General features: G+C 39.2%; 1 protein-coding gene across 1 annotated transcript in view; it reads right to left on the bottom strand.

Moving 5' to 3' along the window:
* The window catches only part of TOP1 (DNA topoisomerase I), a 92213-nt gene that overhangs the window by 54939 nt on the left and 11071 nt on the right, over positions 1 to 26203 (bottom strand). Inside the window, exon 3 of the mRNA XM_055345296.1 lies at positions 78 to 180. Coding sequence (XP_055201271.1) covers positions 78 to 180 — 103 coding nt within the window. The remainder of the gene's footprint in view (positions 1 to 77; positions 181 to 26203) is intronic.

Consider the following 26203-nt stretch of genomic DNA (forward strand, 5'->3'; position numbering starts at 1 on the left):
TTTAAGGTACATTCCAGGCAAGCCAAGCCAGCCAACCCACTGCCAAATGATGAGGGACTTGCTGGTTTAACCCTTACCTGTTGCTATGTTTGGACTTTTCTCGGTCCTTCTCCTTGTCTTTCTTGTGCTCTTTGTGCCGGTGTTCTCGATCTTTGTGTTTATCTTTGTGTTTATGAGAATCTGCAACCGTAAGAGATGAGTCAATTAGGAGGAGTCATAAGCTAGTTCCTGCTCACCTACCTTGACAGGCTGGTCAAGAAGCACAATGACAGGATTCAAATGGCAAGGTAGCCATAACAGCACATTCCACTGGAAGGAAAGATTTCACAAAGGCACTCAGACAAAGCATCCCATTACCTTGCCTCTAAAACCAAGACAAGTGTTACAAACATGAAGGCAGAAGGGAAATCAGTTCTACTGTAAACGGAAGCAACAGTTAGGCATTCTTCTCCTTAGGTCTGGTACTATTTTGAGACTAAATCATAAATGATACAAAAGGATAAATCTTGAACACCATCAAAATCAGATGGTTATCTATGTAAGTTCTGGAAAATCCAAACCTTGAGAGATCTTTAAGAGATATGTTTTTAAATCAACTTTAATAAAGTATAATTTCTATGTAGTAAAATATACACAATTCAAAGATATAGTGTGGTAAGTCTAACAAGCATATATACAGGTATAATCCCCACCATAGTCCAGATTTAGATCAATTCCATCACCCAAAAAAGTTTGCCCTATGCACATTCCCAGTCCATCTCCATCTTTTACCCCCACCCAAAGCAACCAATAATTTGCCAGCAATTATTAGGTTTATCTAAAGTTCTACTTAAAGAAATCATACAGGACTTACTCTTTTGTTTGACTTCTTAACTTCATGTTATTTTTGACATTCATCCATGCTGCTGGATGTTATCAGTAGTTAAGGTTCTACTGCTGAGTGGAATCCCACAGTCATGGATACACTCTAATTTACTTATCCATTCACTTGCTGACGTACATTTGAGTCATTTCTAGGCATTGGTTATTAGGAATAAATCTGCTATGAACATTCACATACAAGTATTTGTATAGACATTTTTTTCATTTCTTTTGGGTACATACTTAACAGTGAAATCACTGGATCATATGAAAGTATAAATTTAACTTTATTTTATATTTTTTAAAGATTGATTGATTGATTGATTGATTGATTTATGATAGACATAGAGAGAGAGAGGCAGAGACACAGGAGGAAGGAGAAGCAGGCTCCATGCCGGGAGCCCGACGTGGGACTCGATCCCGGGACTCCATCCCGGGACTCCAGGATCACGACCTGGGCCAAAGGCAGGCGCTAAACCGCTGAGCCACCCAGGGATCCTCAAATTTAACTTTAATAAACTGCCAAACTGTTTTCCAAAGTGGTTGTACTATTACACATTCCCACCAATATGCATTAGAGTTCCAACTGCTATGGATTCTCTAATACCTAGTATTATCTATCTTTAATTCTAGCCATTCTAGCAGGTATGCAGTGGTATCTCGTTGTTTTAATTCAGTTTCCTAATTAAATAATGGGCATCTTTTCATTTGCTTATTGACCACTCATGTATCTTCTTTAGTCTTTTCGAATCTCTCACTCATTTAAAAAATATCCTATTACTGAGTTTTGTAAGAGTTCTTTATATACTTTAGATTACAATTTTTTTTGGATATATATATTGTGATTTTTTTTTCTAGGAGTTTTACAGAAGTAAAGGATAGAGCACATTTTTAAAATTATAAAGCTGTCTAGTTGTTGTAGCACACATTTTTTGAAAAGACGGCCCTTTTCCCCCACTGAATTGCTTGGCCTATTTACTGAAAATGAAGTGGCCGTATAATTCGATTTCTGGAGTTTATCCTTACACAAACATATACTATTATGATTACTATAGCTTTATGGTAATTATTTTCCATAGTAAGTTTTGTAAACAGGTTATAAAAGTTCTTTAGCTTTGTTCTTTTTTTAAAAGATTTTATTTACTTATTTATACATGAGGGGGAGAGGGAGAGGAAGGGAGACAAAGGGAGAGGGAGAAAGAGAGAGAGAGAGAGAGGCAGAGACACAGGTGAGGGAGAAGCAGGCTCCCTGCAGGGAGCCGATGTGGGACTCGATCCTGGATCTCCAGGATCACGCCCTGGGCCGAAGGTGGCGCTAAACCGCTGAGACACCTGGGCTGCCCAGTTTTGTTCTTTTTCAAAACTGTTTTGATCATTCTATGTTTTCTGCATTTCATAGAAGTTTTAGGTTCAGTTTGCCAATTTCCAAAAAGAAGGAAAAAAAAGCCAGCTGGGAAGTTTGTATTCATAGGACAATTTGGAGAAAAAGGACATAAAAACATTGTTGTGTCTTCTGATCTATGAACATGGTATCTCTCTCCACATATTTATGTTAATAACTCTTACATTTTTTGGTGTATCACAATTATCCCAAGAACCTATTAAAAATGTGGCTCACTGAGGTCGGGTTCCTCAGTGTTAAATACAAATCAACTCGAAGTACCCAACATATGTGTGGTGGTTTTAAAATCCATCCAACAGATTCTTTGATATTCCTGTTTAAGAGGTGTGGCCTATACTTCCAAACTCATTCTATGAGGCCAGCATCACCTTAATTCCAAAACCAGACAAAGACCCCACCAAAAAGGAGAATTACAGACCAATATCCCTGATGAACATGGATGCAAAAATTCTCAACAAGATACTAGCCAATAGGATCCAACAACACATTAAGAAAATTATTCACCATGACCAAGTAGGATTTATCCCCGGGATGCAAGGCTGGTTCAACACTCGTAAAACAATCAATGTGATTCATCATATCAGCAAGAGAAAAACCAAGAACCATATGATCCTCTCATTAGATGCAGAGAAAGCATTTGACAAAATACAGCATCCATTCCTGATCAAAACTCTTCAGAGTGTAGGGATAGAGGGAACTTTCCTCGATATCTTAAAAGCCATCTACGAAAAGCCCACAGCAAATATCATTCTCAATGGGGAAGCACTGGGAGCCTTTCCCCTAAGATCAGGAACCAGACAGGGATGTCCACTCTCACCACTGCTATTCAACATAGTATTGGAAGTCCTAGCCTCAGCAATCAGACAACAAAAAGACATTAAAGGCATTCAAATTGGCAAAGAAGAAGTCAAACTCTCCCTCTTCGCCGATGACATGATACTCTACATAGAAAACCCAAAAGCCTCCACCCCAAGATTGCTAAACTCATACAGCAATTTGGTAGCATGGCAGGATACAAAATCAATGCCCAGAAATCAATGGCATTCCTATACACTAACAATGAGACTGAAGAAAGAGAAATTAAGGAGTCAATCCCATTTACAATTGCACCCAAAAGCATAAGATACCTAGGAATAAACCTAACCAAAGAGGTAAAGGATCTATACCCTAAAAACTATAGAACACTTCTGAAAGAAATTGAGGAAGACACAAAGAGATGGAAAAATATTCCATGCTCATGGATTGGCAGAATATATTGTGAAAATGTCAATGCTACCCAGGGCAATTTACACATTCAATGCAATCCCTATCAAAATACCATGGACTTTTTTCAGAGACTTAGAACAAATTATTTTAAGATTTGTGTGGAATCAGAAAAGACCCCGAATAGCCAGGGGAATTTTAAAAAAGAAAACCATAGCTGGGGGCATCACAATGCCAGATTTCAGGTTGTACTACAAAGCTGTGGTCATCAAGACAGTGTGGTACTGGCACAAAAACAGACACATAGACCAATGGAACAGAATAGAGAATCCAGAAATGGACCCTGAACTTTATGGTCAACTAATATTCGACAAAGGAGGAAAGACGATCCACTGGAAGAAAGACAGTCTCTTCAATAAATGGTGCTGGGAAAACTGGTCATCCACATGCAGAAGAATGAAACTAGACCACTCTCTTGCACCATACACAAAGATAAACTCAAAATGGATGAAAGATTTAAATGTGAGACAAGACTCCATCAAAATCCTAGAGAACACAGGCAACACCCTTTTTGAACTTGGCCACAGTAACTTCTTGCAAGATACATCCACAAAAGCAAAAGAATCAAAAGCAAAAATGAACTATTGGGACTTCATCAAGATAAGAAGCTTTTGCACAGCAAAGGATACAGTCAACAAAACTCAGACAACCTACAGAATGGGAGAAGATATTTGCAAATAACATATCAGATAAAGGGCTAGTTTCCAAAATCTATAAAGAACTTATTAAACTCAACACCAAAGAAACAAACAATCCAATCATGAAATGGGCAAAAGACATGAAGAGAAATCTCACAGAGGAAGACATAGACATGGCCAACATGCACATGAGAAAATGCTCTGCATCACTTGCCATCAGGGAAATACAAATCAAAACCACAATGAGATACCACCTCACACCAGTGAGAATGGGGAAAATTAACAAGGCAGGAAACAACAAATGTTGGAGAGGATGCGGAGAAAAGGGAACCCTCTTACACTGTTGGTGGGAATGTGAACTGGTGCAGCCACTCTGGAAAACTGTGTGGAGGTTCCTCAAAGAATTAAAAATAGACCTGCCCTACGACCCAGCAATTGCACTGTTAGGGATTTACCCCGAAGATTCAGATGCAATGAAACGCCGGGGCACCTGCACCCCGATGTTTCTAGCAGCCATGTCCACAATAGCCAAACTGTGGAAGGAGCCTCGGTGCCCATCGAAAGATGAATGGATAAAGAAGATGTGGTTTATGTATACAATGGAATATTACTCAGCCATTAGAAACGACAAATACCCACCATTTGCTTCAACGTGGATGGAACTGGAGGGTATTATGCTGAGTGAAGTAAGTCAATCGGAGAAGGACAAACAGTGTATGTTCTCACTCATTTGGGGAATATGAATAATAGTGAAGGGGAATATAAGGGAAGGGAGAAGAAATGTGTGGGAGATATCAGAAAGGGACACAGAACATAAAGACTTCTAACTCTGGGAAATGAACTAGGGGTGGTGGAAGGGGAGGAGGGCGGGGGGTGGGGGTGAATGGGTGACGGGCACGGAGGGGGACACTTGACGGGATGAGCACTGGGTGTTATTCTGTATGTTGGTAAATTGAACACCAATAAAAATTAATTTATAAAAAAAAAAAAAGAGGTGTGGCCTATTTTCTTCTCCATGAGTACATACTAGATTTAGTAACTCATTCCTTAAAAAAAAACAGGATTAAGATGGAAATGTCAGTATGTGACTTCTGCCACCAGGTCATCAAAGGGGCTGCATTCTTCTCCTTGCTCTAGGGGAAGGCAGGTATCATAATGTTAGGATATTCAAGCAGCCCTACTAGAGAGGCCCATGTGGTAAGAAACTGTCACGTGGTTAAATGACTTAGGAAGTAGGTCCTCCAGTTTTAGGTAAGTCTTTAGACAACTGTAACCTCATGTCAAATCCTGAGCCAAAACCACCCTACGAAGTTGAAGCTGCTCCTGGATTCCTGGCTCACAGAAACTATATGAGAAAACAAATGTTTGTTGTTTCAAGCTGTAAACTTTGGAGTAACACATTCTGTGCAACAGTGAACTAATTTAAAAAATGTTTAGGTAATGTATGTGCTCATCCCACTCCTGACTCACAAGGAAAAAAAAAAAAGCCACATTTGACATAATCCACTCAACATCTATTATTCTGTGCCAGACCGACCCCAGAGAAACAAAAACTTGAGGACCATGTCCCTAGCCATAAGAAATTCTCATCCCACAGAGATGGGAAAAATAAAATCATATGGTGTAAAAAAAAAAAAAAAAAAAAAAAAAAAAAAGTAGACTTACACCCAATCTTCCATGTAGCATATAAAACCTCTATGAAAGTCTCAAGTCTAGAATTATAAAATGCTAAGTCAATCTAATACACAGAAGTGGCGGCCCCTATTCACTCAACAGTAATAAATACCCACATTACATCTGCTCCAAACTAAGGACTTAGATCAAAACCATAATAATAACAAAACACATGCCACCAGCACCACAACCTGGAATGAAGTCCATGTTATTTGAATTTGTTTATAGGTCATAATTAACAAATAAGAAACATAACATTAGGATGTGCTATTATGACCCAAGAGTATGGCAGGGACATAGTATTTTTTTTTAATTGCTCTGTGCATAATTCAGCAAACATATAAACTGAAAAAGACTAGAAGATAAATATCCAAGTGTTAAAAGTAGTTATCTGTGAGTGGTAAATTTATGAACAACCTGAGATATTTGCTTCTCCCTCTCCCTCTGCCCCCTGTTCGAGTTCTGGTGCTCTCTCTCAAATAAATAAATAAAATCTTTAAAACAAACAATATTTAAGGGCAGCCCTGGTGGTTCAGGGGTTTAGCACCACCTTCAGCCCAGGGCCTGATCCTGGAGTCCCAGGATCGAGTCCCACGTCAGGCTCCCTGCATGGAGCCTGCTTCTCCCTCTGCCTGTATCTCTGCGCCTCTCTCTCTCTATTAATTAATAAATAAAATATTTTTTAAAAAATTTAAAAATTACCAAAATTTGACAAGTGTTTGCAAACACTTGTGTACACAAGGAAAAGGTGATTTAATTCACTAAAAAGCATTAAATTTAAAGAAAAGGGAAATTAAGTGATGAATTAAGAGTAATTCTAGGTTTCGGATAACTAGTCTGCCAAGAACATCTTTTTTTTTTTTAAGTTTTTAAAAAAAGATTTCATTTATTTATTTGACAAGAGAGAGAGACTGTGCATGCCCGCACAAGCAGAGGGAGTGGCAGGAAGAGGAAGAGGGAGAGGGAAAGGGAAAGGGAGAAACAGGAACCTGACGTGGGGCTCGATCTTAGTACATTAGTACACTAAGATCATAACCTGAGATGAAGGTAGGTGTTTAAATAAGCCACCCAGGCATCCCTATTATTTTTCTTAACATTATCTTTTTAAGGACACAAAACTTCAAAACTGATTTTAGAGCCAGGCCTCCAAGTCTTTCTTTTTGTTTAATATTTTATTTATTTATTCATGAGAGACAGAGAGAGAGAGAGAGCGAGAGAGAGAGAGAGATCCCCAAGTCTTTTAAGCAATTGTGAATCTAAAACCTCAAACCAAAACATCTGGTAACAAACTTATGGCTGGAGAGCTAAGTAATTCCAGTAATACAAATAAGACCTGTCAAAAATCTGAATCCCAGGTGCCCTTAATTTCAAAAGAAATTAATACATGTCTATCATACACTCAAATTGTGCTATGTGTGGTGTGACAGGCCCCCAAAAGTTTAATATATGACAACTCCAAATACTTGAATGCCCGTAGTATATCTCCACACAGCACGCTGGGCTCTCTAAGAAAAAAATGACAGGTAAAACAAAATGGATGCCTACAGAACACCAATATTGTATAAACAAATGAAATTATCACCTGATAAAGAAATGTAGAAATGATCTACACTAAATAACCTCTACAGATGCATACAAAAGTACCTCCAGATGAATGATGTCTGGAATTTGCTTTTAAAATAACCTCAGCACCACCACCCCCCCTAAAAAAAATCCAGGGAATAAGGGGAAAGATAAAACAAGATTGGCAAAAAGTTGACAGTTACAGAAATGGGGGTATAAGATATAAGGGGAGTTCATTATACTACTCTCTCTGCTCTTGTTCATATTTGAAACTTTTAATAACAAAAGTTAAACACTATCTTTAAGCTTCTTCCCTTCCAATTTCTATTTTTTCTTACTACATAAGGATACAGCTTAGTCCAAGAGAGTATTTGTGTTAAGGAGCAGTAAGAGATGAGATGCCTGGGTGGTTCAGTGGTTGAGCGTCTGCCTTTGGCTCGGGTCATGATCCTGGGATCAAGTCCCACATTGGGCTCCCTACAGGGAGCCTCCTGCTCCCTCTGCCTTTCTCTCTGTGCCTCTCACGAATAAATAAGTAAAATCTTTAAAAAGGAAAAAAAAAGAAAAAGCAGTAAGGGAGAGAAAAATTTTGATAGATAACAATAACCCAAGGAGCCAACTCTAAGGATGACAGGGAGCCACAGCAAACAGAAAAGGAACAAAGTAAAAGCCATACTTAAGATTAATGGAAGGACAATATGAGTAAAAAGGTAAAAGTAAAGTAACTAGCTAGTGGTTTTCTTTTTTTTTTTTTTTTTAAATTTTTTTATTTAGTTATGATAGTCACAGAGAGAGAGAGAGAGGCAGAGACACAGGCAGAGGGAGAAGCAGGCTCCATGCACCGGGAGCCTGACGTGGGATTCGATCCCGGGTCTCCAGGATCGCGCCCTGGGCCAAAGGCAGGCGCCAAACCACTGCGCCACCCAGGGATCCCTAGCTAGTGGTTTTCTAAGCAGTCTTCCAGGAAACTTCATAAACTGGCTGTGTATAATAAATAGAGAGGAAGAATCAAAGACGACTCAAAGCCTTTGGGTCCAAGTGATTAGCAGAACAAGGTTCTTTCAGACTCAGGAAATCTGAGCAAAATAAAGATTGTAAGCGTGGGGGGGAGGGGGATGGAGAAATGATGAAACTAACTGAAGTCATATATTATACTTAAAGGAACAGCAGAATATCTAATAAAGATGGTCAGAAGAGAAGCCAGTAAGTGAGAAAGTGAAGCCAGTAAGAGCAAACTGATCTATAACTCTTATGGTAAAAATATTTATAGACAGAAGACTAATGGCCTTAAAAGATTACTTCAAGTAAGTATGTACCCTTTCCTCTTAACTGGAATTTATCTAAAAATAGACTGTTAAAATGTTTTTGGAGAAAGGATCTTGCTACTTCAAGCATCTATTAATTCAAAAAGAACTGTGTTGAACTTAACTGATAGATTAGAAATGAAAGATGCACACCACTGCATATAAAATCATCAGAAAACCTCATTCATTGTGAATTCAGGTCACCTAATAACCTGACAACTGTTCCAAATGCATGCATTAAAAAATCTGAGATGAAGACATGGGAGGAAGACCCCTGAAATAAGGCAGCCTTGAGAAAACAGAAGACATGTAACAACTAATTTCTTTGACTCTAACTGAAGTTATTCCATAAGGACAGGTTAAGTAGATAAATAGCTTGAATAGGATTTCAACATGTTTTGTCACTATCATCTAAAGTGTTCCTTGAGGTTGATAAAAATTTTAAGAAAAGAAACTTCCAGGGACACCTGGGTGCCTCAGTGGTTGAGGGTTTGCCTTCGGCTCAGGTCATGATCCTGGGATCAAGTCCCACATCAGGCTCCCTGCAGGGAGCTTGCCTCTACCTATCCCTATGTCTCTGCTTCTCTCTTTGTGTCTCTCATAAATAAATAATCTTTTAAAAAATAATAAACTTCCAAATGACAAGAGAGGAAAGTATCTGTATTTCCTGAGGATATATTCTGAGGAAAAGATGCTGGCTAGCATAACATAAGGACTTGATGGTTAATGTACGAAAGAAAAGGAAATCTTTTACTACTTGGATTCAGAATTATATGCTTAGGGTTGACTCAGTTTACAATCATTTTTAACAGCTTCTTAAATCTAGAGTGCCCTGCTAAAGACTCATCAGACGTGAACTCAGCCCTCAGAGTTTACAATCCAGAAAAGTAAATAAGCTATGAAACCAAACAGCCATGCCCCAAGGTGCTCAAGAGAAAAGGGGCACTAATGTATGTGCTAGAACCATGCTGGACTACTTAAAAATGCTGTCTTATTTAATTTTCTTACCACTCATATGATAAAGAAATATCACTATTTCACAAAAAGACAATAGTAACAGCTATCTCCTACTAATAGTGCATACTTTGCACAATGTAGTATGTGTCAATGGGTATCTGGTTTCCACAACTCTGGGTGGTGCCCATTTCATCAAATCCGAGACACATTTTTGCCTCTTTTAATGTATCTTGACAAAGTTCATATAGTTCATACAACCCCTGTGGAGAGGGAATTGGGCAAACTAGTCTAGCAAAACTAGCAAAGTCTAGCAAAACTAACAAACACAATCTCTTTTGACCCAGCAATCCACACGTAGGAACTCAGCCTGAAGATATACTTCCAAGGCAGAAAATTTATGCTGCTCCATGTATGTATATGTGAAGGTAGAGAAAAATTAAGTCAACAGAGAAGAAATCTTTTTTTTTTTTTAAGATTTTATCTATTTATTCATGAGACACACAGAGAGACATAGGCAGAGGGAGAAGCAGGCTCCCAGCAAGGAGTCCAATACAGGACTCGATCATGCCCAGAGCTGAAGGCAGACATTCAACCACTGAGCCACCCAGGCATCCCGAGAAGAAATCTTTTTAAGTTTGGACTTGCTCAAATGGATTAATATTCCTCTCCTAGCCCCAAAATCTTAAATGTCAAATGATTAACATTAAAGTAACAATGTTTTTATTGCATCATGATGCTCTTATATTCAGAAACTACACAAACTTTTTATAAAGGTAATATTTTCCCCAGGTGTCTACACATGAAACATATGGGTGTCATGACCTCCATCTCTTACATGATAGCAGAATTTTCTACTTTTCTGTCCATTTGCTATTTTTCTGTAAGGGTAGTAAAACAGTGTAATTACTTAATTTATGGACATTATGAAAAGACTAAAAATAATTTAAGCTTAATGCTTCCTTTGTTTCCAAGTAAAAAGTAAAATGATGAGGGGAAACAGACTGATTCCACCAGAAAACAAGAAATTAAAAGCCTAGATCCAAGAGGTCAGTGAGGAGTGAACACAGGCTCCCTGAAGGAGGTAGTGTTTAAGCTAAGTCTTAGCAAAAAAAAAAAAAAAAAAAAACTAAGTCTTATCAAAAGCAAGAGTTAGCAAAGTAGAAGAGAGGGCATTCTTGGCAGATGAGCAATTAAACCGTCAATTATTACTGATTTTTTTTTTGCTGAAAAATTCATCTTCTCACAATTGAGTAAAATTAAGTGATATATACTTTCTGCCAGCTAGGAAATGGTAGTGTTAATGCTTGTAAGGGATACATTAAAAAAAATAAGATCCCAAAGTTATAATTAGACTTTCTAAAGCCATGTATCCCAAAAGCAGATTCTTAAAAAAAAGATATAGATCCACTCCTTGAATGAAGCTTTAGAGTCGTAATTCTCTACTTAGAAGAGAAGCAAAACTCCAAAGAATAAAAAACTATCAAATAAATCCAGCAAAACTCAATCCAATTGTTATGAAGTCCCTGAAACCTGGCTTAATCCCAGGCTCACAATGAAGCTGCAGGTTTGGAAACCAGGTCTAGAGTCCTCCAAGTAGCCAAATCAGTGTCAAACCAGGCATAAGATGAAGAATTCATTTCCCATTAGGGACACCAGACACACACACATATCATATGAAAAAAGAAACCAAACACTTTGTTAAATATGTTCAAGAATGATGCAGTTAGCACAAAAGATCATGGCTAAATCCTATGACTGATTACAGACATCACAGATTAGCAAAGAATGCTGGAAAGGCTTCTGAAGGAAGCTGGTGGAAGCAGACTGCTTCAAGAGAGTGAAAAATACCTGATTCAAATTCTTGTTCACTTACTGTATGACCTTGGGTAAAAGTCACTTAACTACTGGGTCAATAAGAAGGCACAGATCAGTGATTAAGAGCTTCAATCTATGTTCATTAATTTAAGATATTTGTGACCTCAGTAAACTCACCTCTCTTATAGATGAAGAAACTAGGGCTCAGAATATATATATATATATATATATATTTTAAGATTTTATGTATTTATTCATGAGAGACACAAAGAGAAAGAAAAAGAGAGGCAGAGACACAGGCTGAGAGAGAAGCAGGCTCTATGCAGGGACCCCGATGTGGGACTCAATCCTGGGACTCCAGATCATGCCCTGGGCGGAAGACAGACGCTCAACCACTGAGCCACCCAGGCGTCCTAGGCTCAGAATATTTAAGTGACTGGGGCACCTGGGTTGCTCAGTGGCTGGGCATGTGCATCTGCCTTTGGCTCAGGTCGTGATCCCGGGATCCAGGAATGGAGTCTCACATCAGGCTCCTCACAGGGAGCCTGCTTCTCCCTCTTCCTGTGTCTCTGCCTCTCTCTGCGTGTCTCTCATGAATAAATAAAATCTTTTTTAAAAGGAAAAGAGAATATTTAAGTGATCGTAAAGAATTTTATTTCAAAAGTCAAATTCCTTGTGTGTAGTTGTATTGGAATTCCCAGCTAACCTTCACAAAATTACAAACTGTCAATAAAGTACAACTATTACTGAACTCTCTTCATGTTTAATTTACATACAAAAAAGATCAACCCTACCCAATCATTCTAAATAACTCCAGGTTCAGGTTCCACACACGCATTTAAAGCAGCAACCATGCCAATTCACTTCGCCCAACAAGCCAATGACGAATAAAAGCCTATCTGATATTCTTACCTGTTTGCAGATACAGAAGAAAAAGCACTTATAAGTGGAACTGGCTTGCTTCTAATGATCTTTATACTCAGAAGCCTTAAAAAACAAGTTTCAAGGGATGCACTGGTAACAGTCAGCACCCTGCCCCAAGAAACATTTGCATTAGTTTAGCAGCAATCAGTAAGTGGTTAACAGTATTGCCAAGCTTATTCTACTCAGGGTCTCTAATGCAATTGCTATTCAATCCAAGCATAAACATTTACACTTTGAGGACAGGCTATGGAATTGGCCAAGATTACTGACCATTTTATCACCTACTCCATGATCTTCTGCCACTCCACCACTCTCCCAAACTATTAGGGTAATCAGATCAGAGCATGAGAGAAGAACCCCCTGCTTCTTTGTAAACAAATGCAGAGACTTTTCTGATATAAAAGAGCTCTTTGCCATGTTTTGAGCCAGACCTCACTTACAGTGACCTGTGATGACCAGTTTGGAGACTTAAAACAGCTGTATATGATAGGCTCCTCCTTCAAAGACAGTCATCAAGTATATGAAGGATGGGGATAAGGAATAGTTATCCATCAAAAGCAGCCTTCCCCAAGGAGGCAACTTTGTCAAAGATAACTTCTGCTCATCTCTGACACATAAATACACAACTACTACATTAGTAAGGTGGGCACAGGTACCATTCGGGTGAAAGCGCTAGGTGAAGAAATTAATTTTCTAAAAAAAGATATTCATCACCTGCTGCTCATTTATTAAAACATATTTACTGGGATAAATTCTTGTGTCTTCCGTTGCTCCCTGACTTTCAAACCCATGAATACCAGATTCCCAGAAGCTGGAGTTTGAACAAAATCAACACTTCTACTTAACACTGTATACCAAGTATTTTTTTTAAAAGATTATTAGAGAGCACAAATGGGTGGGGGATGGGCAGAGAAAGAAGCCAACTCCACGCTCAGCAGGGAGCCCAACATGGGGCTCCATCTCAGGACCCGGAGACCATGACCTGAGCCAAAGGCAGATGCTTAACTGACTGAGCCATTCAGGAGCCCCCTCAGTATGCTCTAACACTTTAAAGAAGGCTGTTTTTGTCTAGGACAGATACCAAGCTGGTTTTGGTGATAAAAGACTAGCATCCGGGAATGTGGTCAGTACCAGGGGTGTGTGAATCTCCCCAGGAACTCAATGCCAAACTAAAAGCAGTTAGAAGCCTGAAAGCCCAATACTGGAAGGGAAATTGATTGAAGGGTACAGGAATTCTACCCTTCCCTCTCTCCCACCACAGCTGTCTAAATTCGGACTTTACCAATGGTGATCGGTTTCAATCTAGGAAACCATGATCCATACTAATAGCGGCCGATTTCAATCTGTAGCCCACAGAAGAGTCCTTATCACTATTTTACAGCAATTCTCAATGAGCACATTTCCAAAATTCCAGGTCATAGTTAAGAGCCTTTCAAAGTAAGCAGGACAGATGGTGTTCTGGCTAAAAGCTCAAAGAGCTCTGGAATTTAAAAGAAAAATGTTGGGAGGATTCAGTTCTAAAGAAAATCAAGAATGAGGGAAGGGACTAGTAACATTTCCAATTTTTAAAGACAAAATTATCATTTGTTCTCTCCAAATGTGTACCGTATATAAGCAACAGACTCATTTAATATCGAAAATAATAGGGCTCCCCCCTTAGGGACCTAGACCTAGTACTCTTAAGCTGATAAAACCCAATTCCAGCTGAGAAGATGACAGCTGGAAGTGTATTTCTTCTTCACTCCTTAAGGAAGTTGGGGCTTACAATTTTCATTCATTTGAATATTTATTATCAACTCTGTGTCAGGCATTGTTCTAGGTATGGGAATACAACAGCGAACAATACCAAGTCTCTGCCCTCGTAAAGTTCCATGAAGAGTATAATAAACACTTTAACCCTTCCCAACAGCAACAGCTGTTAAATGAGTCACTGTGGAAAGAGAGGAGGTAAAAGGGTCTCCCTCACAGCCCAGGTTTCCCTGTACTTGGCTCTGTGAAGTTCCAGAGAAGACCTCATAAGAAGTTATGGAGGCCAAGTGAAAAGAAAGGGTCAAACTTAATCGAATGAAACTTGACAATTATTTTGCAAATTGCTTGAGTCTTTCTCCTCAATATTCAAAACTTCATAAAGACTTCATCATCAGAAACTTGTAGGTACACTACATTAAAAAAAAAAACTCAAAGTTGCTCAAAAATAGAAGCCCAGCATTTTCAATTTTTTTTTTATCAGCTCTACAACACAACTTCAAATCTCTAAACCTGTCACATTGTCCAAGTGTCTACATGTTCAGAAAAAATGCTACAAACTAGGGGATCCCTGGGTGGCTCAGCGGTTTGGAGTCTGCTTTTGGCCCAGGGCGCGATCCTGGAGTCTCGGGATCGAGCCCCACGTCGGGCTCCCTGCATGGAGCCTCCTTCTTCCTCTGCCTGTGTCTCTGCCTCTCTCTCTCTCTCTAATCCATCAATCAATCTTTAAAAAAAAAAAAAAGAAAGAAATGCTACAAATTGGCATCCCTTAAGAGAACCTACCATGGTTCTTAAGCATCAGCAATTCTGGGATAGTGGTCTCTAAGGAGCTTGTGATGAAAAGACATAAATGAAGCAGCCAACCAGTTTACTTTAGGTAACTGGCCCACACACACAAAAAAAGGGTTAATGGTCAGAGGATGTTTTCTCTTCCAGTCAGTCTACTTCCGCATTTAAATTTCTTGGACTCCTTTTATGCTTTTACAACACTACAATTACCTTAATCTGTCTTTTCATTCAGCCTCTTCCTGTCTACGCACCCTATTTTAACTTATTTTACAATCCTCTCTCTCATCCTACTCCATTATGCTCTTAAATTCAAGTTCATCTTCCTCCCTTCCCTTGGTTCTCATTCCCAGGGACTAATTACATTAAAAATTTTTAAAGAGGGATCCCTGGGTGGCGCAGCGGTTTGGCGCCTGCCTTTGGCCCAGGGCGCGATCCTGGAGACCCAGGATCGAATCCCACATCAGGCTCCCAGTGCATGGAGCCTGCTTCTCCCTCTGCCTATGTCTCTGCCTCTCTCTCTCTCTCTCTCTCTCTCTCTCTTGTGTGACTATCATAAATAAATAAAAAATAAAAAAAAATAAAAAAATTTTAAAGAACTCAGATTTCAGGGATGAGACCACCAAATTGTCTTCAAAAAAATGTTAGTTTATAAATATCAGGTCATCTGAGCTATAGTTTGTACACACTATTAGGGTTCAGCACAGGCTGCTCACTGTTATATTATCATGCCAGAACTAAACGACATATTTTAAAAGTCAATTCCTTAGAGCAACTCTGAGTCTTTTATGCAATGATCTGATGGGGTTCTTAGTTAATTTATTTCTCTGCTCTGGTCTGTTTTCCAATCCATAAAATGACCTCTATGGACACCTACACTTCTAGTCAAAAGAATTCAACTTTATAAATTGTTTTACTCAGGGGTGCCTGAGTGGCTCAGTCAGTTAAGCATCTGGCTCTTCGTTTCAGCTCAAGTCATGATCTTCAGATGGCAGGATGGAGCCCTGCATCAGGCTCCACCCTCAGTGTGGAGTCAGCTTCAGATTTTCACTCCCTTTCATTCCCCCTTTGCTCCTCCCCCTGCTCCCGCTCCATAAATTAAACAAACAAAATAAAATCAATCTTTGCCCATAATGGGTTCTGGGCTCATCGAGGATCTGCTTGAGAATTCTCTCCCTCTGCACCACCCCTTCTCAAATAAAAATCTTTAGAAAAAAAAATTGTTCTAGGTCAAAGTTAAAATGGTTAAACTAAAAAGAAAAAAATTAAATTCCTGAGACCAGTGGTTCTCAAGCTTTCCTGACACCTGGGACTTAGATCATCCCCAGATATCTGTATTTTAACACAAAACTTTCCAGGTGACCATAAACTACACTGTCCAGAATCGTCTTTTGAAAAACTCTGTCTTGTTGTTTCTTGGTCCTTTAACCAATAATAACCAAATAGGGGCACGTGGGTGGTTCAATGGTTGAGCGTCTGCTTTTGGCTCAGGTTGTGATCCCAAGGTCCTGGGATCGAGTCTCGCAACCGGCTCCCCACAGGGAGCCTGTTTCTCCTCTGCCTATATCTCTGCCCCTCTCTCGGGGTCTCTCATGAATAAATAAATAAATAAAATCTCTAAAAAAAATTAATATGAAATACCAGCCATCTCCAAAAATGGACAGGCTACTGATTTTATTTCCAGTTTCTATTTCAACTGGGTCTCTGTTCCTTTAAAAGGCAGGCACTTGGTGCTGAGTCAGTCCCTGGGGACTTTTTTTTTTTTTTTTTTTAAATAGCTGAGAATGTTGAGTCTCTACAATTGAGGAAGTAAAGAGGTTGTTTTCATCTGCTACTCACCCAGCCCCTATTTGAGAGAAAGAATAACGAGCTACATGAGGGGTAACACAGCTTAGATAACGAGCAGGGTAGTCAAGTTCTTTAGAATACAAATTTTCTTTGTTGTTTGGACATCAGTGGGTAGAGCCATACTTAGAGAGACAGGTAATTTGAGTCTGGCCAGTAGGATTCTGTTGGGAAAATGAGTAAGAAAAAAATAGATTAAGACTCAATGAAACTGCAAGCTCACAGTAAACTTTTGACACTTGGCTTATACAGATTCCTTTGGGAGCTAGAGGCTACCAAGTAATATAGAGTCTTGAGAGCTTCCTGTGATACATACAAATACCACTCAGTCAGGTAAGCAACTGGCACTACTCACCAATCCAAGGGTCAGCAACATTTTTCTGTAAAGGGATAGGTAGTAGGTAGTTTAGTTTTTACAGCCCATTCATAATTTGAATGGTAGCAGCAGGTACTCAACTGCCACTGTAGCACAAAAGCAGCCACAGATTATATGTAAAGGAATGAGCATAGCCACCCTGCAATAAAATTTTAGTTATGGATACTGAAATTTGAATTTCATATAATTTTCCTGTGTCAAAAAATAACCTTTAACTGACATGTAACAGTAGTTTCTGCTGTATTTAGTAACATTCTTTTTGAAACTATCCCCAATATACTCCGTGAAGATAGGCAGCTTTCTCAAGGTCAGTGTAGTGTGTAAGTGAAGAATACCCTCCCTGCTTTACCTTTACCTATGACTCCTAATTCCTAAGCTTTTCTCCTAAATGATATTCACACTAAGACCAGCTCCCACCATTCTCCTTCCTTCAAAGAAGCCGTGAATGGTCATTAATCAACATAAGTTAAAAGTAGTTAAAATCTACTTCTGCTCTGCTTAACTAGATAAAGTAAATCGCATGAATGAGAACTCTGAAGTGGAGGCCAATGCTGAACCCACTGCTAATTCTGCTTCTTAAGCAGCAAGCTAAATTTGTTATTTATCCCCTTGAGGTGGGAACAACATCTTACTTGTTCACATACCGCTAACCAACTCTGATGAAATTTCCTTTGTAAATAAGCAGACTTCAGAGATCCTTTTAAAATAAAGAGGTGGGAGGGTCTAGTTAATCCTTAGTTAACCAGAAGATCCTTTTTCTTGAGTACTCAGATAAAAAGAAGTTTTACTGATTTCTCGAATAACTGGCTCCAAGTACAAGCTGAATTGCTGAAAAATAAATTACTCCTGGTGCACTGGGGTGGCTCAGTAGGTTAATCGTCAGCCTTCAGGCTCAGGTAATGATCCTAGCTCCTGGGGTTGAGTGGCCATGGGGCACCTGGCTCAGGAGGGAGTCTGCTGCTCTCTCTCGCTCTGCTCCTCCCTCCACCACACTCCTGCATATGCAATCTTTCTCTCTCTCTCTGTGAAATCAATAATCTTTAAAAAAAATAAAAATAAATAAATTACTCTGGGGTCTTTTTTTTACACAGACAGGCAGACTTTCCTTAATAGGGAAAGGATTACACATTACTTTAAGTTTCAGCAGAGCCTACTAATCAATAATACTAGTCTGGTAAAGATCCACTGTTAACGAAGGTGAGTGCTCTGAGAGCCCTTAGTCAGATACTATAGGAGTAGCTCTTCTATAGCCCAGAATTCCTAGGATACCATTGAGTCATCCAGGTTTCCCTTTACCTTGTTTTAGGTTACCTTTAAGAACTCAGGATATGGCATGATAGGCCTAGATTAGATTAGTCTCCCAGCTCTGTGGTTTTCATACAAACTACAAAGCCTGAAGTCTCAGTTTCTTCAAAAGTAAACTGGAAATAGTAAATGTTCATATTATCTGCTATTTTTTCATCCTTAGTCCATTTCCTCTTCCTACTCCTAAAATAAATGACCATAATTTAAAACTGGAGGAAAATGGATCTGTTCCTGGTCTTTAAGCAATTCACCCAAGTTGTTCTCTGAGACTTCCATATCCACTGTGACAGTTGTCCTCATAGCAGCCAAGGCTACAGTCCCATTTTAGGCCACCAGACTAATACTATCTGGCTAATTATGGACCAGAGTACTTACAAGTGAGATGCAGTCTACATTCACCATGAGCAGGAAAATGAGAGGATGACCCCAGATAAGTTGTAGAAACTCAGTTCTGATCTGCTTTTACTGTAAGCAACATTTGGATGAGTTAACTTCTTGGTGCTGTTTGTGTGCCTATATAATTTTTTTTCTTTTTGTTTTTTTGAATAAACTCTACCCTCAACACGGGGCTCAAACTTACAACACCATTATCAAGTCACAGGCTCTACCCACTGAACCAGCCAGGCACGCCTGCCTAATACAATTTTAGATTTTCTACCACTTATAATCAGACATTTCTACCACATATAATCAGACTTATTACTGACTGTAATTTGATGAATACGAATTAACCCTCGTTAGAGACTAAGAAGGGGTTACACCACTCTTAATTTTGCATAATTCGCAAATGATGATAATGTCGATTTCATTGGTAAAATGGTTTTTTATTCCTTAATGGGGTATGTACGATAGAGGAATGGGTTAGATTTTGGGGAGTGTTTGGTGTGCCAAGTGGTGACAGAAAAGGGTGATATGATATTTTTTATCCGAGGGGGCCTGCGGATAGAGAAAATGAGTATTGCAATAAAAGGTAATTATATATGTTACTAAGCTCTTGTGATGAATATTTATGGGTAATAGGGAAATTGGGTGATGTATGTGCTTGAGATATTTTGACATAGATGTAGTTATGGTATATAAAGAGGGAGTTATGTTGTTTGTGAAAGTGTTTAATAAATTATGAAGTTATTAATGGTGTTGATATGTATATGGTTAATAGGTTTAGTATTTAGATAGTTTGATATATAAGAGTGAGGGTGGTGTGGTAGGTACTTGGAAAATTAGGGAAATTTGGAATATTTAGTTTAAATTTGAGAGGGGAGATGTGAATAGGGTTGGGGTTTGTTTGTGTGTTGAATTGTGGTTATGTGTTGGGGGGGGATGGTGTATATAGGATTGTTTTGATTGAGAAAGTATGTAATAGTGGATGGGTAGAGGTGAAAGAGAATGTATAGAAAAGGAGGTTGAGGAGAGTTTTAAGAGTTAAATTGAAAGTTTGGGTGAGTTAGGTGTGGGAAATGTTAGTGAATGGTATTAGGGTTGGTTTTGTTTTTGTTGGAGGGATAGATTAATATGGGGATTGTTAGATTGTAATAGATTGGGAGTGATATTTATATATGTATTATATGTGTATTTATTTTACCATTCATGATAGAAAGTTCATTCCCATCATGATAGAAAGTTCTACCAAGACAGTGCTGATTGAAAAGTTTGGAACCAGGTCAACATCTTCCTTTTACTGATAGGGAGAACATAAGGCATCATGTTGTATGATTCACTCTGGCCACAACTGGCAAAGCCAAGATTAAGACTCCTCTTGTCCTGATTCTCCACCTCACCACCAATTCCCTGCTAGAGGCCAGTCAGGGGCCTTTTCCCTACATGGCAAGGCACTATATTGTGTAGTTCCTTAAGGCCTTTAGTTCCGGGCTAAAATGGCCATCTCAAAAGCAGACCACTTCTGCAGTCCCTAGAGAATCAGAGCCTCAAGGAGTACTTCCCAGAGAACACTGCAGCCAAGATATTAGTCCACTGAGGTATAAGTCAAACCCAGATAGAGCAATTACCATAAGCGTCATGAGTATGGCAAACAAATCCCATTTAACCAACTCACCTTTGTTCCTAAATAGAAGACAAAGTTAGAATGTTTTACTCCTGCCTCTTGTAGTAATTAGCCAGTTACAAGACCTTAAAATGGGCATTTATATTTCATATACTCTTCTGCAGTGACTCATGTTCACAAGGACATCCCTGCACTGAAAACGCTTCTTTCCCAGGAGGCAGAACTTAAAAGGGAAAAAGGACTGGTCTAACCTGAAAATGTACCTTCTCAGGCCAGCTCAATTAGGACAGGCCCATTCCTGCCAGCTTGTCCTCCTTTGCTTCTATTAAGTGAGCCCTTAATCCCTGGGAAATAGTGAAAGTGACTACAAATCTCTTGTCTATGCTACATAGAAACCCACAGCTCAGCCTAAGCTGTCCTTGCTTTCAACAAAGCATGGGCCTCAAATGTCCCCAAAGTCTACACCTTGTCTGGCCATATAGGAGTCAAACGTGTTGATGCAGTTTCATGCATCCTATTAGTAATTCAACTAAGGGGCCCTCTTCATCTAGAGTTATCACTACTGACAGTGCTTGAAATGCATGGGCCATTCTCTGGGCAACTAGCAGGAGAAAGAGTAAGCCCAAACATGTATATGTTCTTCAGAAGCCTTTTTGGTGCTGATCATTTAACAGGTTCCTTTTTTTATTTTTTTTTACAGGTTCCTTTTTATGCTCCAATTATGAATTACTCCAACTTCAAAACTATAAGGAAGTATATAAGTTAATTGAACAAGTACTGAGGCCTAATCATGGACCTTGTAAAACAAAACAAAAACAAGGAATATTGCTTAAGAGACTGAATTACTACAGAACTAGTTCTAGGGGATCCCTGGGTGGCTCAGCGGTTTAGCACCTGCCTTTGGCCCAGGACGTGATCCTGGAGTCCCGGGATCAAGTCCTGCATCGGGCTCCCAGCACGGAGCCTACTTCTCCCTCTGTCTATGTCTCTGGCACTCTCTTTCTCTCTGTGTCTCTCATGAATAAATAAATAAAATCTTAAAAAAAAAAAAAAAAAAAAACACTGCTCCATTCAAATCCTCCCATGTCCATCAGTGCCATCAGTAGCTAAAGACCCCTAATTTAATCTCAAGGTAGGGACCTTCATAGAGAAGATCTTTAGCATACCATTAAACTGTGCCAATACCTCCACTTACCTTCTAATACTCTGCCTTAACCATTCTAGGGATATCAGAATTAAAACAACCACTTGCTCTTTGTGCTCTGCTTAGTTATCCAATCCTAAAAGATGACATCAGAATCAAATAATGGCTTGTTAAACATGGAAGGAGGAGAAAGGATTAGAAATCTGATGAGATATATGGTAAAATAGTTGCAAAGGCGGTTAACTATCTCTACTATTTAGGTAAATGCTCATTGAAAGGTAGATATTGAGGATAAACATGCTTTATTTATTTATTTATTTATTTATTTAAGATTTTATTTACTTATTCATGAGACAGAGAGAGAGAGACAGAGAGAGAGAGAGAGACGCAGAGACACTGGCAGAGGGAGAAACAGGCTCCATGCAGGAAGCCCGACATGGGACTTGACCCTGGGCCTCCAGGATCACACCCTGGGCTGAAGGCAGCGCTAAACCGCTGAGCCACCTAGGCTGCCCAAGCTTCTTTTAACATATACTGAAAAATACCGTTTTGGTCCTTAAAAAAACAACAACAACAACAAAAACCATAAACTTAATAGCTTAACCAATGGAGTACCTTACACAAAGCAAAACACACATCTTAGTCAAGTAAAATAGTAAAGTCCAGATAGATCAGTTTCTCCAAAGCTGATCTGTGGTCACCTATATTAATCAGATCATCCAGGATTGTTAAATATATATTTAAAATGCAGATTTCTGGAGCACCTGGGTGGCTCAGTTGGTTTAATGTCCCACTCTTGATTTCAGCGTGGGTCATGGTATCAGATCAAGCCCTTCTGGCTCTGAGCTGGGCAAGGAACCTGCTTAAAATTCTTTCTCTCCCCTTCTGCCCTTTTCCCCTCCCCTGCCTCCACACATGCTTTTTTTTTTTTTTTTTTTTTTTAATTTACTTATTTGACAGAAAGAGAGAGCACACCCAAGTAGGCAGAGCGGGAGGGAGAGGGAGAAGCAGGCTCTCCACTGAGCGGGAGCCCAATACAAGGCTCAATCTCAGGACCCCAGGATCATGACCTGAGCAGAACACTTAACCAATTGAGCCACCCAGGTGCCCCTCTTGCTCTCTTTTAAAAAAATTAAAAAAAAAAAAAGTGCAGATTTCTCGGCCTTTGCCACTACAGAATCAACTTAAGGTGTAGACCTAGTACTCCCAGGTGATTCTTAAGCTCCCATGTTGGATATGGCAATTGCTTAAAAATAAAATCTTAAAAAAAGAAAAGGAAAACTTAGTATAAAGCTCTCATTTTTTCTCACTTGATTTTCAACCAGTTAATGAGCTAGAAGAGAGAGGGGTTCCCATTTCACAATTTAAACATTTGTTGAATGCATCTGTAGTATCCATACAGGATGAGATATTGCTCTTGCACACTTCCTAGTAAGCAAAACATTTAAATTTCTCCAGTCCAGAATGAAAAATTAGAAGAGGACAAGAGAAACTCAAAGCCAGAGAAAAGAGGTTGCTTCTGACTTGTGATTAAGTGGTGATTGCAGACAGACTACATGAAAATGGAAGGGGGATATCCGTAACTATGCCTTCAGTACTGAAATAGGCTCTGAGATGTTGCTAACTCCCAAGGAGTTTACAATACTTAGCATTTTCCTAAATAGATAGTTAAATGGAGAAGTACTGAGTATAGTTACCCAAACTGTACCAAATTCTAAAGACTAAGCAGTACTCCAGGGTAAAAAGCAATACAAAAAGAAAAAACAGGGATCCCTGGGTGGCGCAGCGGTTTAGCGCCTGCCTTTGGCCCAGGGCGCGATCCTGGAGACCCGGGATCGAATCCCACGTCAGGCTCCCGGTGCATGGAGCCTGCTTCTCCCTCTGCCTATGTCTCTGCCTCTCTCTCTCTCTCTCTCTCTGTGTGACTATCATAAATAAATTAAAAATTAAAAAAAATGACTACAGACTTGTGGGAGAAGAAGAGACACACCAAACTTTACTTCTTGGAAATAGAGTTACTGCAGAAGGACCTTTAAATAAAAATTTTATTTGAGAGAGAGCAGGAGTAGAGCGAGGGTCAGAGGCAGGAGAAGCAGGCTTCCCACTGAGCAGGGAGCCCAATCTGGGGCTAAATCCCAGGACCCTGGGATCAAGACCTGAGCTAAAGGCAGATGCTTAATCAACTGAGCCAACCATGCACCCCTGGACCTTCTTTTTTAAATCAAGTTCAGTAAGTACACTTAACAAAATAATTTTTTAGCACCTACTGGTATGCCTATTTGCATATGTGCCATCAGTATGGATTCTGGTAGTCTTATAACAACACTTCGGTTGTTTTCAGTCATTTATGGACCCAATTGAATCATAATGTACTGTAACTTTATTGCCCTAAAAACTTGAGCTCAATACAAACACTGTATGCTACCTAAATTCCACAGATTAGTTCCAATCCTAAAGAATTTCTATAGCTTTTTCAAGACTTTAAAAGGAAAATTTTTGGCTTCTTCTGTGCCCAACAAGAATCCGTTTTTCTACTGAGCAAAAACAAGCATACTCCTGCTAAAAGACAATTTTCCTGACACTCTTGAGATTAGGAAGGTGCTCAACACCTGTAAAGGACTATAAAGTTCTGCTGAAGCGCCTATTTTTATATCACACTGCATTCAAGGAAGAAAGGAGGTGATTTGATTTTTAAGGGGAAAAAAGTAGTAATTATTGTCAAACAACCACCAGCTGAACATGCATGCACAGAGGGCACTAACTGGGAGACCTCTCAGAGCTGGGGGTCTGGCCTTGATGAGCTTTCTGCTTGGAACTGTAACAAGCCAGTAGTTACAAAGACTAGACAACTTATGTTCCTCCTCACTGCTTGTTTCCTGGTTAACTGAAACCATGTAAAATTAAGAAATAGATCCTGAGGGATGATCAATTCCCTGAGAGACTCTTGTTTCTTCCTTTCTGATGTTAAATAGCAAGAACTAGAGACATTGCATTTATTCTTGTGAAAAACCACTGATTATAAGAATAAACCATGTTCTGGGACGCTTGGGTGGCTCAGCGGTTTGGTGCCTGCCTGCGGCCAAGGGTGCGATCCTGGAGACCCAGGATCAAGTCCCATATCGGGCTCCCTGCAAGGAGCCTGCCTCTCTCTCTCTGTCTCTCATGAATGAATGAATGAATGAATGAATGAATGAATGAATCTTTAATAAAGAGTAAGGTATGTTCATTCTAACATTTTGTTTCAATCACTCTTCCATATTCAAATCACTGGAATATCACTACCTACTCTGAGCCTTCCTCTAACTTTAGTAGTTCTCATACCAAGACACTTCATGGATTGGAGTAATATAGTTAAACTGCTTCACAAAATTAGTTTCCCAGGATTGTAAGTACTGAATCTAATCTCTAAGATTTTAGTTCTTCAAATTTATGAAGATGATGATCTTACACTCCTTATTTCAGGCAATTCAGCTCAAGGACTTAAACTATTTCCAGCAAACACTCGAACTGGCTATTGTCACATGATCTCTCACACAGATTGTGAACATTGCTAGTCACTGACAAATCTACCTATTCAGGGAAACCTGAAAATCACTTTTCTAAAATTCATACAATATTGTTGTCTGATACAGAAGGATCATCAAAAATATACAGAACTTGAAACTTTTTCTATTCCATGTGAAATGATTTAATAAGCTTACAGGTATCCTAAAAAAAAAAAAATCTTTTTTCTAGAACAGTTAGGAGTTTGGACATCTTTGGAGTTGTAATAAGGTCCTAGGTTTCCAATTTTTGCAAGGAGGAAAAAAAACCCTTTCAGATCAGAAATAAATGGCAACATCACTCTTTCACTGACAGTAAAGTATTAACTGCCAAAAAGTACCTTCCATCCCCATTCTACCTGGTATGTCAGGAGCCTCTGTACTGAAGCCCAATGAAAAATATGGAATCTCAACAGAGGAAGTGAGTGTACAGACCTACAAGTACTAACTTCAAAATGTTCGTTCTGAGAACCATATGGATTTGTCTTGTTCATCTGTGTATAGTCGTTACTGGTATTTACTTTCTCAATGTTTGAATGAATATGACAGCTTAAATTTTCCATTTGCAATTAAACATGAAACTTTTAGTTTCCTGAGTGGATCTATAAATATTGCACCATCCCAAATGCAAAGGGGGAAAAGTTACTGCCTGCCAAAGATTCTTAAACTATAATTTAACTATGAGAAACAGAGTGGTTTGTACAGTCACAAAGTCTTACCCATCCTGGGTCTCACCTATCTGGACCCACAGCAACAGTATCATATTCAAGGTTCCCTAGTGACCCTCCCCCTTGGGTAAAATCTCACAATACCCAAATTTAAAACTTAAAGATGTTTCTTTTTTTTTTTTAAAAAAAAAAAAAAGATTTTATTTATTTATTCATGAAAAACAGAGAGAGAGAGGCAGAGACACAGGCAGAGGGAGAGGCAGGCTCCATGCAGGGAGCCCAACGTGACACTCGATCCCAGGTCTTCAGGATCACGCCCTGGGCCGAAGGCAGCGCTAAACTGCTGAGCCACCCAGGCTGCCCTTAAAGATGTTTCCTTTATACAAAA

The sequence above is a fragment of the Nyctereutes procyonoides genome, unplaced genomic scaffold, assembly GCF_905146905.1.
Source record: "Nyctereutes procyonoides isolate TBG_1078 unplaced genomic scaffold, NYPRO_anot_genome, whole genome shotgun sequence".
NCBI classification, from domain to species: Eukaryota; Metazoa; Chordata; class Mammalia; order Carnivora; family Canidae; genus Nyctereutes; species Nyctereutes procyonoides.